This window comes from Rhinoraja longicauda, chromosome 6 (assembly GCF_053455715.1).
Source record: "Rhinoraja longicauda isolate Sanriku21f chromosome 6, sRhiLon1.1, whole genome shotgun sequence".
Lineage (NCBI taxonomy): Eukaryota > Metazoa > Chordata > Chondrichthyes > Rajiformes > Arhynchobatidae > Rhinoraja > Rhinoraja longicauda.
In genome coordinates this window covers 69,111,898-69,129,426 of record NC_135958.1, presented here as the reverse complement: position 1 = coordinate 69,129,426, position 17,529 = coordinate 69,111,898, and the positions used below count along the sequence as shown (strand labels likewise).

The 17,529-nt window shown below is 44.9% G+C and overlaps 1 protein-coding gene across 7 annotated transcripts in view; it reads right to left on the bottom strand.

The window, feature by feature from the left end:
* Positions 1–17,529, bottom strand: part of bahcc1b (BAH domain and coiled-coil containing 1b) — a 303,723-nt gene that overhangs the window by 154,131 nt on the left and 132,063 nt on the right. For all 7 annotated transcript variants that reach the window (XM_078401266.1, XM_078401265.1, XM_078401267.1 and 4 more), the window contains 3 exons: positions 12,245–12,370; positions 2,889–4,691; positions 240–354 (listed from right to left, as the gene is read on the bottom strand). In XM_078401266.1, the coding sequence (XP_078257392.1) occupies positions 240–354; positions 2,889–4,691; positions 12,245–12,370 (2,044 nt within the window). The remainder of the gene's footprint in view (positions 1–239; positions 355–2,888; positions 4,692–12,244; positions 12,371–17,529) is intronic.

Sequence of the window (17,529 nt, the reverse complement as noted above, 5' to 3'; positions counted from 1 at the left end):
ATAGTGTTAATGTACGGGGATCGCTGGGCGGCGCGGACTTGGTGGGCTGAAAAGGCCTGTTTTCGGCTGTATATATATGATATGATATGATGAAACAAAGTGGAATTGAAAGTGTCCAAGCATATAAACCATTTCTCAAATTACAACCAGTTCTGATTTGGACCCAGGTTGGGGGGTGGGTATTTATAAAATGATCTAGCTGCTTATTTTATGCTTTAGTAATCCAACAAAACGCTTACCGGAGTAAGTGGTCCCTTTCCCTATCCAGGCGTGCCAGGCTCATCCTCTCCTCACGGAAATGACTGCTTTCTTCCTCCATCTCTAAGTCGATGACGTAGGCAGATCGCGATGATCCTGCAAACAAGATATTACTTGCAGCTTGCCGCCAACCATGCAGAACTCAAGCCAAAAAGTACACAGTGCTGGAGTAACTCAGCAAGTCAGGCAGTATCTCTGGAGAACATGGATAGGTGACGTTTTGGGAAGTGTCTCGGTTTGAAACATCACCTATCCGTGTTCTCCAGAGGTGCTGCCTGACCCGCCGAGTTACTCCAGCACTTTTTGTCCGTTTTGCGTATTAACCAGCATCCAAAGTTCCTTGTTCCTCAAAACAAGTTTATCGCAAAGGTACAGTTTAATACAAATCCCTGTCGAGAGAATCCATGCCAGGATCGAGGGTTCTAACTGCACAAAAGGGAATGTTTATAAAATGGTTCCACACTACTACACAAGTCAAATACTGAAATAGCGTGTAGGATGAGGAAGATGATGAGGGAGTAAATTTTCCAACATTGTGATTCTTTGCAGATTTTGTGAGGTGCGTATTATGAGTCAGACATCTGTGCAAAATGTAATAGAAACTGAAAACTAATCGTGAACCGACAGTCGTGCAGAATGACAAACATATGTGGAGCTTGCGCTTAATTTCAATTTGCAGCGTTTGAAAAGCGTCCTGACTATTTCCATCCGGATGTTCCAAGTCCTTTGCTAAATGATAAAGTGGGTGACATTTACAAAGGTGTCCACCACTTTCTTTCTGGTGTGATTTTGGACACCTTAGGGTCAGCTTTGGCCACGTTCACAACAAAGCACCCCCCTGTCCTGAAAGTGAGACAGTCATGGTTAAGGCCATGAGTCGACTGCTGATGTTATTGTGGGACGAGAGACGAGACTCAGCTCGGCTGGGTTGGACAATGTCAAATGTTCCGACTGAAATTCTTCAGTTGAATAAACTAGGTTGGATGAAATGGAAACAATCAAAGCAAGCACATCTGAGTCACAGCCTATAAACTGCACTCAAATGTGTAATTCTTCTGGGAATTAAACCCTGTTCTACGACTTCATTCAGGAATAAAACAACCCTTTGAAAGGTTTCTTTTGTTTTATTCATTTCATGGAGTCATAGAATACCGTGCGGAACGGGCCCTTCGGCCCAACCTGCCCACACAGACCAACGTGTCTCATCTACACTAGTCCAACCTGCATGCGTTTTGCCCAAATCCCTCTAAACCTGTCCTATTCATGTACCTGTCTAAATGTTGCGATAGTACCTGCCGCAACTACCACCTCCGGCAGCTCGTTCCATACACCCACTGCTCTTTGTGTGAAAGCTTTACCCCTCAGATTCCTAAGAAACCTAGTCATAAAAAGCAAGGTTTTTAAAAAAATTCATTCACAGGATGTGGACATGGTCAGGAAGCCAACAGCATTTATTGCTTATCCTTAATTGTTCTCTAGGCAACGTCAATGTCATGGATCCAGTAGGGACATAGCTGACTGGGAAAGGATGATAGAGAAGTAAGCAACATTCTGAGAGGCACAGATCGGTGGATGATCTTTTTCCCAGAGTGGAAATGTTAAATACAAGAGGGTACTGATTTAAGGCAAGAGGGGGAAGGTTAATGAGGATTTCCCTGACGTTTTTTTACACAGATAGTTTCTTTACTCCAGGAAGGTGTCTGTGTTATCGGTTAGATTCCAGGATGGCAGCAACAGGCTGCCAGAGTAGGTGGTAGAAGCAGACATGATAGTAATATTCGCAAGGCTTTTAGACGGATGTGTGAGCAGGCAAGGAGGAGAAGGATATGGATCAAGTGCAGCCAGATGGGATTAGTTTAGACTGGCATCACTGTCTGAGCGGACATACCTGGTGGCAGGAACTGTTCCTGTGCTCTCCTGCTCTATAGATAAGACACAAAAAGCTGGACTAACTCAGCGGGACAGGCAGCATCCCTGGAGAGAAGGAATGGGTGACGTTTCGGGTTGAGACCCTTCACCAGACTTTGACACGAAACGTCACCCATTCCTTCTCTCCAGAGATGCTGCCTGTCCCCCTGAGTTACTCCATCCCTTTGTGTCTATCTTCGGCATCTGCTGTTCCTTCCTACACATCTCTCCTGCTCTATGTTCTATTGCCAGACTTCCTTCTCTGAAGGACATTGGTGAACCAAATGGAATCTGACAAGGATCCCTTACCTCCAAGGTGTCCATGACTAAACCATCATTATATTCCCAAATTATTTAACTACTTGAATTAAAATTCCGCAGCTGCCAGGCTGGGATTGAAACCCATGGGTTCAAGGCCGTGAAACCAAGTCCAGTCATACTTGGACTGGTACAAGGATAGGAAAGGTTTAGGGGGAAATAGGCCGGACATGGGCAAATGGGAGTAGATGAGATGGGACATCCTGGACGGTTGGGCCAAAGGGCCTGTTTCCCCACTGCATGACCTATGACTCTATGATACGAACCAATAGTCCCATTCAAAAGTGCTTCTGGTAATAATGGCCGTGTTATGAAAAACAGATTAAAAGGATGCAAATGAAAATGAAAAAAAGATGAATGGAAACGCTGTTTACTACTTATTTGGGGCTTATTTACTGCCTCACCTTTTACTCCAGGAAGGTGTCGGTGTTGTCGGATGGATTCAGCACCACAAGGCAGCTCGTGCTTGTTCTGGTTCTCCTTCTGCCTCGCCACTGCCACCGCAATGCCAACCGGAGGCTGCCGGACCTCTCCCTCGCCCTGAGATGACTCGCTTTCCCTTCCTTTGGTACAGTCGAGACGGTCCAAATCCAGGCTCGACTTCCCGCCTTGCAGCTTGATCTCCTGGTGGACGCAGCTGGCCCGGATGTTCCCCAGACCCCCGAACGGGGTCTTCTGCCCGACGATTAAGGCCTGCGTGCCTGGGGGGAAGGAGCTGCTGTACTTCAGCAGGCTCTTCATGGCGGACACTTCGTCCGTCTGAGCCAGCATGTCTTGGTTCAGCACCGACCCTTGCGACAACATTGCTGCCTGCTGTAAACTTGAACTAAAGGGATCAAGGTAGGAGTTTTTCCGGTCTTCGCCCATCGGAATCTGGGCCCCCTGCCAGGGCGGTATGTGGGATCCGTTGTAGCTCATACAACTGAGCTCCGGTGGTCTTCTCTTCATCTCCGAACCGCTCCCTATGTGCTCCACCTCGGCGAGCTTGTGGTGTTGGTGCCGTATCCTGGCCACTTTCTGCCCCTGCGAGTCTTTCGGAGCTTTCTCCTGCGTATCGCCGCCCTGCTCCCGCTCCAGCATGTACCCGGAGTGGGTCAGTTTGGCGCAGCAAGTGTCCAGCTCCCTGGAACAGAAACAATCCTGAGTCTGCGGCATGACATAAGTGCTACCTTTCCCTGAGGGGCCCTTGCCTGTCTGAGGCGTGAAGGGAATCACCATCTGTGCACCGGTACTGGTGCCACACTGCGGCTTGCTTTTGATGGCGGAGTTGTGTGGCCACTCCATCCCTTTCCCGTCGAGTTTCAGATGCGCGTGCGCGTTAGGGGCGGTGCCAACGTCAGGCCTCTCTGCGTTCTTCTCGTGCGCCTTCTCCTTCCCGAGACTTCTGTTGATCTTGCAGTTCTCTCCGGTGACTTGGAAAGGTCTACTTTTGTCACCAAAATGTCCCACCGAAGGCACGTAGGTCGGCCCGGTGACCTTGAGCTCCCTGCCAGCTTTGTCTTGGGTCGGGTAGAAAAGGTCGAGGTTGGAATGAACCTGCAAACAGGGGAATGTTCCGGAGCCTGTGCTAGATGGCGGAGGAATGTTGGACAGTGAAGAAGGAACAGAGTATGCGACAGAATGGTGCGGTGTTTGCCAACTGTCCGAGCACTCGATATGCATTGGACCCGAGGGACCATTTTCTCTGAAGTCCCTCTCAAACCTTAAGCTCTCTTTGGTACACCTGCCTGGGGTATGGATGTCCATTTGCCTTGGTAAAATCCCACCAATATTAGTGCAGCTTGCTAATAAAGTCTTACTGGAATCTCCATTCATAACTTTGGAGTTTGTTAAACAGCTATTGAATTGTTTACTTCTGTTTTCGCACATACTGTTGTGCATGTGTGCTAGGTCTTCCTTGCATCTAATGTCTGGCATCAGAGGGTGTACTATCTTGGGCCCATCTTTTCCGTCTTCTTCCGAGTGTCTCTCCTTGTGAGTCCTTTGACTGCTGCTCATTGAACTGCCTTCGTTTTTGCTCATCCGCTCCTTGCCCGCCTCCTTGGCGGCCAGCAGTCGGTCGGCGTCCTTGGCGGTTTTGTGGGAGTGGCTCATCTCCCGGTCCCGGCTGCACGAGCCGAGCGGGGCCGCGCGGGACATGGGAGGGAAGCTGTGGTTGGCGGAGAGCAGGGTTGGCTGTCCCGGCAGATTCCTCAGATAGAAACCATCTGCAAGTTGAAGAGACCTCGTTACAGTTCGTCACCATCAATGTCAGGGTGTCTGACAACCTTCTTTTGCACCACACATTGCCCCAAGTTCAACTCAAACCTCAGATTGTTCGGTCATTAATGCAATTTTATGATGAATGGTTCCTTTACTTTTATACACACACACACACACATATATATACGTGTATTATGCATGCATACAAACATAAATAAATAACATGTTTTATATAAATACATTTATATAAAGTAAATAAACATATAAATAAATAAATCAAGGAAAGAAGAGAAATGTTCAGCATAAGAGTATACAGAAAATAGGTGCAGGAGGAGGCCATTCGGTCCTTCGAGCCAGCACCACCATTCATTATGATCATGGCTGATCATCCACAATCAGTAACCCGTGCATGCCTTCTCCCCATATCCCTTGATTCCACTAGCCCCTGGAGCTCTATCTAACTCTCATTTAAATTCATCCAGTGACTTGGCCTCCACTGCCTTCTGTGGCAGAGAATTCCACAAATTCACAACTCTCTGAGTGAAAAAGTTTCTTCTCACCTCAGTTTTAAATTACCTCCCCTTTATTCTAAGACTGTGGCCCCTGGTTCCGGATTCCCCCAACATTGGGAACATTTTTCCTGCACCTAGCCTGCACAGTCCTTTTATAATTCCATGCTTCTCTATAAGATCCCCTCTCATCCCTCTAAACTCCATTGAATACAAGCCCAGTCTTCCCAATCTTTCCTCATATGACAGTCCCTCCATCCCAGGGATTAACCTCATGAACCTCCAGCTGCACTGCCTCAATACCAAGGATGTCCTTCCTCAAATTAGGAGACCAAAACTGCACACACACAATACTCCAGATTTGTTCTCAACAGGGCCCAATACAACTGCAGAAGGACTACTTTATATATTTATATATATGTGTGTATATAAATCTATATATATATATATATATATATAACATACACACACTACATGCATATATACATATATAATTCTGTATACAAAAACTTATTTTGTACACTATTATCATTACCATTTCTCTTATTTCCTCGATGGCACCAACTTTTAGACTAATAGACAACTCAAGAAAAGAGGCATTTTAACAAACACATAAATGGACAGGGAATGAATGAATATAGACTACGTGTAAGCTGATGTGCAGTTTAACTTGGAATTACGGTCAGCAAAGCACAGGCTGAGGGCCTGTTCCTGTGCTGTTCTAAGAACATTTGCCTAGATACCCATTCAAATGGGTGATATTCTAGAGTGAGCCCTTTTAGCTTAGACTCATCTAGTTTTGAGATCCCGCATGGAAACCTTCGACCCATCGAGTCCACGTCGATCATTGATCATCCGTTCACACCAGTTCTGTGCAATCCCACTTTCTCAATTTCCCTACACACTAGATGCAATTTACAGAGGCCAATTAACCTGTAAATTTCCCATGCCTTTGGGATGAGGGAGGAAACCGGAGCACCCGGAGGAAACCCATGCAGTCACAGGAAAAACGTGCAAACTCCGCACAGACAGCACTGGAGGTCAGGATCCGAGTCCCTGGCACTGTGAGGCAGTGGCGCTACCAGCTGTGCCACTGTGCTGTCCACTTTCTGAAATACAAATGCAGAATATTTGGCAGTTCAGAATTGATTTCCAAATGCAGACCAATGGAAACTGTTCTGATCTATCGGGACGCTGATCTATCGGGACGCTGAAAATTAATGTCCATGGTGGCTATAATCATCTATTCATTATAATTTGGCTGCACACCTGCTTTTTCCCACTACATGCTCATGACAACCACAGGTCCATGTTTGAAGAATATCTGCCCTTAAAATAGACTGTTTGATCACGGCCAACATCGCACACATTCCTAATCCTGTTAATATCAAGTCTCGCTCCAACTTCAACAAGATTGGCATGGGGAACCAGCACCCAACCTAGATCAGATAAAGCAGCCTTGACTGGGATTTGGACTAGGGATTTTTCAAGGGGACAAATTGTTGTCTAATGGAAAAGTCTCTCCATAAAATTCTCATCCTGACTTTCAAAAGTCTCTTTGAAGTTGGGTGGCACGATGGCGCAGCAGTAGAGTTGCTGCCATACAGCGCTTGTACGATCCCGACTGCGGGTGCTGTCTGTGCAGAGTTTGTACGTTCTCTCCGTGACCGTGTGGGTTTTCTCAGAGATCTTTGGTTTCCTCACACACTCCAAAGACATACGGGTTTTTATTTTAATTGGCTTGATGAATGTGTAAAATTGTCCCTAGTGTGTGTAGGATGGTGTTAATGTGCGGGGATCGCTGGTCGGTGTGGACTAGGTGGGCCGAAGGGCCTGTTTTCACGCTATATCTCTAAACGAGAATGTGCATGGATAGCACTGATGGTCAGATTTGAACCTGGGACCCTTGAGCCACACGGCAAAAGTCTTACCTGCTATGCCATTGGATTGCCCAACAGGCCCATTTGTGCTCTTTGTCAAATTTTGTTTGATTATGCTCCAGCAGATGCAGGTTGAGCCAGTTATCATGCTGATGGTGCTGTACAATCACAAGTCGTGACAGAATCGTGGCCTAATTTAATTCAACCACCATAATAAAAGGGCACAAAGACCTTTGTGGAGCAGACTTTATGAAAATGCCTTTTATCTTTTGCTGCTTTTATTCTTCTAGTCCTTAAGGGGAGAAGATTGATTTGAATATTTATATGTAAACTGGATCCACTGGGCGATATCCTACACCACAAGAATGCTTTACTCTTGCACACAAAGCAAGCCTGTTTAACCTGCTGCCGGAACAGATCTGTCTCGCCAAACCAAGGACACAACAAGTACCTTCAGGTCAGAGGAGAGTCGGCCATATCTCCATGTGGCGGGAAGGAACAGCAGATGCTGGTTTAAACCGAAGATAGACACAAAATGCTGGAGTAACTCAGCGGGACAGGCAGCATCTCTGGAGAGAAGGAATGGCTGACATTTTGTGTCGTCACCCTTCTTCAGTCTGAAGTAGTGGTCCCGACCTGAAATGTCACCCATTCCTCCATGTGGTCGGACAGACAGTTTACTTGTCCTTGCTATTAACATGAGTTTTGATACTGTGAAGTAATAATCTCTGCTTTTCTGCTTACCCCCTAACGGAGTGAGGGGAGATTTGTTTTGAGGTTTAGTTTAGTTTAGTTTACTTTGGAGATACAGTGCGGAAACAGGCCCTTCGGCCCACCGAGCCTGTGCTGAACAGCTATCAACCCGTACACTAACGTTATCCTACAAAAACTAGGGACAATTTACAATTTCACCGAGCCGATTAGCCGACAAACCTGTACGTCTTTGGTGTGTGGGAGGAAACCGGCGCACCTGGACAAAACCTGCGCAGGTCACTAGGAGAAAGTGCAAACTCCGTGCAGACAGCACCCGTAGTCAGGATCGAACCTGGGTCTCTGGCGCTGTCAGGCAGCAACTCTACCGCTGAGCCGCCGAGACGCCCAAATGTACAATGTACAAATGTGCACTGAGGGAAACAACCAGTGGGCTATGGTTGTTGACAAAGCATCCCTGAGATGGGAATTGTGTTTGTAGGCAGCGTGCCCTTTTGATCTGTGCGTCACTGCCTGTTGTAGTAGAAACAAATGCAGGAGGATCTTTGATGAAGGAATTAGGCAAATAGTCAGGTGAGGCTTTGGAACTGATTCCCAAAAGACTGGTACAAGCACGATGGGCTGAAAAGCTTCTTTCTCTTGCCATTATTCCATGGCTTCATTATTCTACTCACATGGCCATTTGAGAACAAGCACGAGCTCATGGACCAACATGTTTGTGCTTTTATTTACTGTACTGCCATTTTGTCTTTTTAAAAAGACCTACTTCCTGACTTTTCTTGCTCCATCTGCCTCCTCTCCCCTTTCTCTCTTTGCAGTCCATCTCTGTCCCCCAACCCCCTCCCTCCACCACCCTCCACCCCTCCCCTCCACTTCACTCTGTCTTCTGCTGTGCATTTGTGCCTCTCTTTGTTCTGCACCATTCCTTGTCTAGAAATGGACAATACTCACAATGAATAATTCTGTTCTGCTGTGTGTGTGTGTGTGCGCGCAGAGTCCTCTTTACGTTATTCATTCCTCGTAGTCTCGTGGAGAGGGTCTGGCATTTCAGTGCCATGGCCTGGGTTCAATTCTGATCAGGGACTTCATTCATTTTGACTCCCCTAATGGCTCGGTAGGTATAGTCTATTGTTACCACGGAGTCATTTTATTTGAATAATGTGTTCATTTGAATTCGATTTGCACAAAAAGCCCTCAGTGCCGGTTCATTTACATGGCCTCAATTGAATAACAAGAACATTTAATATTTTATAATGCAAATACGAACTTTGAATTAACAATCTAACATTAGCTGCTGCATCCTCTGGGTGACAACCACACGGACCCAGGTCCATGTGGTTAGACACAAAGGACTGGAGTAACTCAGCGGGTCAGGCAGCAACTCTGGATAACATGGATAGGTGACGTTTTGGCATTTACAAAAGAAAAGATGACATCTTGGATGTCTTCGAATGGAAACGCTCTCTTGGGACTAGCTGCGACGGAGAAACTGAGAGTAGTTTAGTTTAGTTTATTGTCACATGTACCGAGGTATAGTGAAAAGCTGCTGTTGCTGCGTGCTAACCAGTCAGTGGAAAGACAATACATGAGTAGGAGATAGTATCTGTGCAAGAAGCAGGGTGGAAAGAGGAGTGGCCCAGATAACTGTGGAAGTTGATGGGTCTTTAGCAGACGTCAGTTCATCGTCTGGCCTCCGTGATGGACACAGGAGAGAGGTGTCAGAGATAGTCCAAGTGAATTGGAGGGCAGGGTGCAAGTTAGTGTTAACAAGTTAACAAAATCAACAAATTCTGCTCGGGTGCAGGAGGCAGCCCTGATGCAATTGTCAATGTAATGAAGAAAGAGTTGTGAGGAGGTGCCATTTACATGTGGAGCAAGGATTGTTCGATGTGATCAACAAGAAGGTAGTCATAGCTGGAGCCCATGCGAATGCCCATGAAAGTGGGAGAAAATCAAAGGAGTTGTTATGAGTGAGGACAGGTTCCATCAGGTGGAGGAGAGTGTTAGTGGAGGGAAACTGATTGGGTATCGCTTCAAGGAATATAGGACCCATTGTGTTACTCCAACACTTTGTACCTTTTTTGGTAAACCAGCATCTGCAGTTCCTTGTGTCTTAGGAAGGAACGTGTCCGACTGTTTTAAGAAAATCAAAGTTTTGTGGGTTGCATTTGAAAAAAAGTTAAAATGTGTAATGAAAGAGTTCATTAGGTCCCATTTCATGCCTATGCCGGAACAATATTTCAGTTGTAAACAAGCAAACCCTATGTTATTGAGTGGTTGTTCTCCCCAAAAACCATCCATATCGTGATTTTCCGAAACGCAAACCCCCTTTTCCTATTCAATCAAAGGTTTCAACGGTCTTTTATTGTCACATGTACCAATTAAGGTGCAGTGATATGCGAATCATACAGTCATACGGGAAAAAAAAGCAACAAGACACACAACTACATAAAAGTGAACATAAACATCCACCACAGCAGATTCTCCACATTCCTCACTGTGATGGAAGGCAAACAAGTCCAATCTGCTTCCTCTTTATTCTCCCGCGATCGGGGCAGTCGAACCATCCGTCGAAACGAAAGATATACATGGTGATAAAGAGTGATATATATCACTGCTAGGTTCGGTATCTCTCTATATCACCGTCTATATCTCTCGCTTCCCTTTCCCCTGACTCTCAGTCTGAAGAAGGGTCTTGACCCAAACCTTCACCTATTCCTTTTCTCCAGAGACGCTGCCTGACCCGCTGAGTTACTCCAGCATTTTGTGTCTATCTTCAGTTTAAACCAGCATCTGCAGTTCCTTCCTCTGCATTCCTACGGTACGTTTTTCTCGTTATGTTAAGCCATTTTATTGACAGTGACAGTGAACTGCTGCCGTTATGTAACGGCTGAGGCAAACATTAAACTCGGGGGGATGACACGGCTCATGCAAAAGAAAGAGCAAAATATTGTAAACTTTTATTTTTAGTGTCTCTGTAAGATTTGGATAGGGCATCAGTGCGTCGTTTGGTTTGGGTGTCACAGCCGAGTCTCCCCTTTGAAAATCCGAGAAGATGTGAAGGCATTTCCCCTGATGCACAAGGCTCATGGGTGAGACAGGAGCATAGAGAAGCAGAAATATAAAGGATTAGTCAATCGGGGATCATGGGAGAAAGGTGCTGTTGAAGGAGTTCGGGGAGTAATAGGTTAAAGCACGATGACTTAGTAAACGTGGAGTCAAGGCTGAGAAATTTAACTTTAGATTTTAGAGATACAGTGTGGAAACAGGCCCTTCGGCCCATCGAGTCCACGCCGACCAGCGATCACCCCTCACACTAACACTATCCTACGCGCTAAGGACAATTTACAATTTACAGAAGCCAATAAACCTACAAACCAGTACATCTTTGGCGTATGGGAGGAAGCACCCAGAGAAAACCCATGTGGTGTTGGGGCGAATGTACAAATTTTGTGCAGACAGCACCCATAGTCAGGATCAAACTGGCGCTGTAAGGCAGCAACTCTACCTCTGCACCGCCCCACCCCATTACACGCCATTAAGGAGCCAGTGTAAGAGCTGATCATGACTACTGGGGCTCCCCGCAATGTAGCACATCAGGGGAAAGGCTTTGCAGAGGAAGGACATGGCACACTGCCAACACGTCATCAGACTGGAAATGGAGAGGCGAAGGTGTGACTCAGCTGTGACTGTCAACTCAATTGAAACGGTAACTCCACATCCAAATCTTATTGCCCCACAGTCATGACTGAAAATAAAAATTGACAAATGATGTTGTTTACTTTGCATTCAGTTATTCTTTTCTCCTGTATGAGTGAATTTTATTTTGAGTCTGGATGGCACAGTGGCACAGCTAGTAGAGCTGCTGTTCATACGATCATAAGTTCTAGGAGCAGAATTAGGCCATTCGGCCCATCAAGTCCAATCATGGCTAATCTATCTTTCCCTCTCAACTGTCTCACGCCACTAGAGACCTGGATTGGATCCTGACCTCGCGTAGAGTTTGCATGTTCTCCCTGTGATCGCGTGGGTATCATACAGCTGGTTTGTAAGGTAATTGGCCCTCGTGTGTCGGGAGTGGATGTGAAAGTGGGACAACATCGAACCAGTGTGAGCAGGTGATCAACGGTCAGTGTGGACTCGGTGGCCGAAGAGGTTCTATCCATCAATTAATCTCATATTTTTGCATGGCGATTTGTGAATGCCATAAGGGTGAACTTGCATAGACGAACCACCATGATGTGAGCAGGGTGCCCGTTATTTCTGCTTGAAACAAACTGCAATGTTCAAAGCCAACACTGGGCTCCGACTGGTTGGAAGTTATGTGGTCATCCATTTTATTCCTGTCAGATCAATACGTTGCAACAACTGTTATGGTTAAGGTTACTTCAATTAAATTGAAAGCATCAAATTATGGTAAAGGAATAATATTGACATTTTGGAAGTCGCTTCACTTGCCTTTTTGTGAATCATAGAACCTGTGTTGCCCGTAGAGTACACTGTTGCCGTTGCCATGGTGATCTAGGTGGCTCATGGGAAGGAAAGTGGAGGCCAAACTGCTTGAATATCTGGAATATCCTGGAACTAAAGAAAAGCCAAGGTTAGAGTTGAGCTGCACAGATGCTTAACACAGGGCGCCGATATTTCTTACCCGACAACACTTCACTTATCATCGTTTAAGCAATAAAGCACATTTTTCCACTAAAGGCTTGTAATTGCAAACAGACCAGGGGAAAAAAAGAAACCGCTGAGGTTTTGCTGCTTCTGTGGGCGATGAAAAAGAATAACAAAAGATACAATCTCAGTGTTCCCCTACATTTTATTTATGACTGGTACAGTGAATCCAACCACTGAACTTGTAGAGCGATCTGGCAAATTGCCCATCATTTTGAATGCCTAAATTTCAGTTTAACTGAAGATGATTTTTCAAAAAGGTCACATAGTTGTTTCCTCCAATGATAACTAACATTAAATTATAATTAAAGACGCATTCAAAATCCACTGTCCGTTATAATCCCTTATTATCTATGGCTGGTGAGCTCGCTGAAAATACATAGTGTGCGTGAAGGAACTGCAGATGCTGGTTTAAACTGAAGCTAGACACAAAAAGCTGGAGAAACTCAGCAGGTCAGGCAGCATCTCTGGAGAAAAGGAATAGGTGACTTTTCAGGTCTGAAGAAGGGTCTCGACCCGAAACATCACCTATTCCTTTTCTCCAGAGATGCTGCCTGACCCGCTGAGTTACTCCAGCTCTTTGTGTCTGGTCACTGTAAATACAGACAGATATACGCAGTCTAGCAACCCATTGTGTCTGCACCAATGCCAGGAGTTCACTCAGACAACCTGGTGTAACCCACAAGAGAAAAACTAAAACATAAACTTCTTAATTCTGAAATAAAAGCAGGAAATAGAAGCAATACCCAGTAAGTCAGACAGCTTCCGTGGGGAGAGAAACAGAGTTAGAAAGGTTGATGATCTTTCATGAGAAGGAGGGATAGTTAGGAAAAAGACATGATTTAAGGTGCAAGAGAAAATGGAGAGTCAGAGAGGGCAAAGGGAACTGGAGAGTGCAGACCGAAATGGGCGGTAATGCAAATGGTGGTACAAGTGGAGAGAGGGCAGTGATGGCTTGTGACAAGTTGATCTTAGGTCTGGAGGACATATAAGAAGGAGATAAATGAGGACAGAGGGGGAGAAAAGGAAACAAAAGTAAAATCTAATTCATTCTCTTTTTTCTCCATAGTTTTGGTTTTCAATTCCTTGACAATGGAATTATAATGCGAAACAATGGAGAAAAGGGATCCCTCGTGCAAACCATGTTCACTTGTCATCAAACTGAGGGATATTGGCCTTGAAATTCTATTACGTTTCTGTGCAGGACACAAACTACATATGGCCTTCAGTGTGCTTTGCAAGCTAACATCGGAAACAACAATGTCTCCGTCAACTCTCACCAACCTCTACAGGTGTGCTGCAGATAGCATTTTATCGGTATGCATCCATCCAGCTCCATCCAAGACCGCAAGGAATTGCAGAGAATTGTGGATGTAGCCCAGACCAATCATGCAAACCAACCTCCCTGCCATTGACTCCATCTACACCACACTGCCTCGGCAAGGCCCACCAGCATAATAAAGGACAAGTCTCACCCCGGTCACTCCTTCCTCTCCCCTCTCCCACCAGGCAACAGGTACAGAAGTGTGAAAGCGCACACTTCCAGATTCAGGGACATTTTCATCCCAGCTGTTATCAGGCAACTGAACCATCCTATCACCAACTAGAGAGCCTGACCTGCCATCTACCTAATTGGAGACACTCGGACGATCCGACTTTAATCTTAATTAGAGATTAAACTTTAATTTTTCCTATCAATTGGACCTGTGCCAGTCAAAGGCTACCCCTTTCCTTCCTTTGGTATCTCTCCTGAACAGTTATAGCCAGTGCCAATGGGCGGCATGATGGCGCAGCAGTAGAGTTGCTGCTCTACAGTGCCAGAGACCCGGGTTCGATCCTGACTATGGGTGCTTGTTTGTATGGAGTTTGTACGTTCTTCCAATGATCCATGTGTGTTTTCTCCAGGTGCCCCGGTTTCCCCCCACACTCCAGAGACGTACAAGTTTGTAGGTTAATTAGATTGGTAAAATTGTAAATTGCCCTTAGTGTGGTAGGATAGTGTTAATATGTGGAGATTGCTGGTCGGCGTACTCAGTGGGTCGAAGGGCCTGTTTTTGCGCTGAATCTCTAAACTAAACTAGACTAAACTATCCGTAAAGGAAAGCTTTCTAAGGTTCATGACTTCAATCTAATTAGTCCTAATGGCGACCTAATTTTTAATAGACAATAGACAATAGGTGCAGGAGTAGGCCATTCGGCCATTAATCTCTATTACTTTGCTGTTTTGCCTGAAGTTCACATTAATTTATTGTCACGTGTACCGAGGTACAGTGAAAAGCAATTGTTACGTGCTATCCAGTCAGCAGAAAGACAAATACATGATTACAATCGAGCCATTTGCTGTGTCTAGATACATGAAAAGGGAATAACGTTTAGTGCAACGTAAAGCCAGCAAAGTCCAATCGTTTAGTGCAAGGTAAAGCCAGCAAAGTCCAATCGTTTAGTGCAAGGTAAAGCCAGCAAAGTCCAATCAAGGATAGTCCAAGGGTCACCAATGAGGTAGATAGACAATAGTTCAGCAACTACACAGTTGTACTACTCAGTGTTGCTTTACTTTTAATGAATCTTCCCATCATTTCCTTTTTAACCTCTTACAATGAACATCAGGTACATGCTTACTTTTCGATACCCAAGTAGAATTAATGTCCATTTATGTCATTGCAATCCCCAGAAAATAAAAAGTTTAAGCTGAAACCCTATCTATAAGCAAGTTATTTCCAATTCCTTGAAATTCGCAAAGGCTTCTGAAAATTATTATTTGGATGGCTTCTTCCAAAGAGGTCACCCTGGAGAAGTAGTTGCCATTTATGGGCATTCTCCTTACCGGGAAAGGGTTGGATAGGAATCAAATTCCCCAATTCGGTTTCACAAATGACTGTGCAAATAAAATATATTAACATCTGAGGAAATTGTTGAAACGAAGTTTCCTGTCCACCGCAGTAAGTACAGTGCCCTCCATAATGTTTCGGACAAAGAGCCATCATTTACTTATTTGCCTCTGGACTCCACAATTTGAGATTTGTAATAGAGAAAAAAAATCACATGTGGTTTGTCAGATTTTAATAAAGGGCCTTTTTTGTACATTTTGGTTTCACCATGTAGAAATTACAGCAGTGTTTGTACAGAGTCCCCCCACTTCAGGACACCATAATGTTTGGGACACATGGCTTCACAGGCGTTTGTAATTGCTCAGGTGACAATGACATTGCTGCGGCCCAAACATTGTGATATTTTTCCTATTACAAATCTCAAATTGTGGAGTACGGCGGCAAATAAATAAAAGATGGCTCTTTGTCCTAAACATTATGGAGGGCACTGCAGTTGCATTTGGAATTTCCTGCTGCATCATCATTGGGAGAAATGTGCTGTTCAAAATGCTGGGCCCAACGATGAACCTCAAGCCCCAGCAACATTAGTTCTCTGGAGAGAACATAAATGATTTATGGTGCTGAAAAGATTCTTCAGCCCACACATAGTTCCGATTCAAGCTTTGTTGCCCTTTTAAAAAATACCATCACAAATGTTGTTTGCCAAAGCTTATTAAGATATGCAATCACAGTAACTATTTACATGGTTCAGTGGGCTATTTGCACAGTCTTCACCTTAACTCATGCTCTTGTTAATTTGTACAAACACCATCTTTGGGGATTCATTTTCAGCTGGATTGATTCCAAATTTACAGCCTTCTGCCTTGTTTTCACAGTTGTTCTAGACTACTACTCTCCAAGATTAAAAAGAAACATGTTTATGCAGCAGTAATGAGTCTCTTTTTAACTCTTTCGCTGTCATGTATGGGTAGTTTTGAGGTCCGTAACACTGGTTACATTCTATCTCGTTGCTGCGCAAATCTTCAATAGGTGTCCAATGCTTGGTCTAACTTTAAATGATAACATTTTTTTAATTTAAAGAAAGTGACCTCTAGTATAACCTGGCATCTTTAATCAGTGCCTAAATAATCAACTGAATGTGAACTTGAAGCGACTGACTGAAAATATTACTTATAAAAATGACATAAATGGTGGTGATAAACATAGGCAAGGTCTAATGTATGGTTTTCATGTAAATGGGTAGATATAGACTTGAAGGCTGGAAAAGTGCTTCTGCCTTTTGTGGATTTACAGTCATGTTGATGTTTCAGATATTTTCCTTGACAGCTAGGAACCCATTCCTTCTCTCCTAGATGCTGCCTGACCTGCTGAGTTACTCCAGCATTTTGTGATTCCTTGGTAGCCATAATCACATGCGACACGGTGGCGCAGAGGTAGAGTTGCTGCCTTACAGTGCGGCAAACCCGGGTTCGTTCCTGACCAGGGTGCTGTCTGTATGGAGTTTGTACGTTCTCCCTGTGATCAGGTGGGCTTTCTCCGGGAGCACCGGTTTCCTCCCATACTCCAAAGACGTACAGTTCGTAGGTTATTTGGCTTCTGTAAATTGTAAATTGTCCCGAGTGTGTAGGATAGTGTTGGTGTGTGGGGATCGCTGGTCGGCGCAGACTTCGGTGGGCCGAAGGCCCTGTATCTCTAAACTCTCACGCCTAGAATAAATCAATAAGCCCTGGTATGACCAGAGGCTGCTCTGCCATAAACCTGTGTACCTTCACCTGCCTGATATTCAAGTGCTTGTACTAAGAGGCAGCATTCGAACAGAGAACCTTTGTTCCTGTTCTTCAGCCTCACGCTTGTTGCTGTGCAATCATCTGCACCTCAGGACGCTGAAGTACAAAATAATACGCTTAATCAATGAGCTATTGGACAGGTCTCTTGAATGTTCGGTAGGTACAGTACTTAAGAGGACAATACCTTGACAAGGTAATTACAAAATATATTATTTCACTGACATACCAGGTACAGCAAAAAGCATCCACTCATACAACAGTGTTCAACTGTTGAAAGTGAGCCACAAAAGACCTGATCCCTTCAAGCTATTTGTATCTGTGTATTCTCTGATAATCTCAAATACCTAATCACCTGCACCAAAGGATATGGGTTTTGGGTGAGGGGGGGGGAAAGATTTCATAGGATCCCGAGGGGTAACTTTTTTTACGCAAAGAGTGCTGGGTGTATGGAACG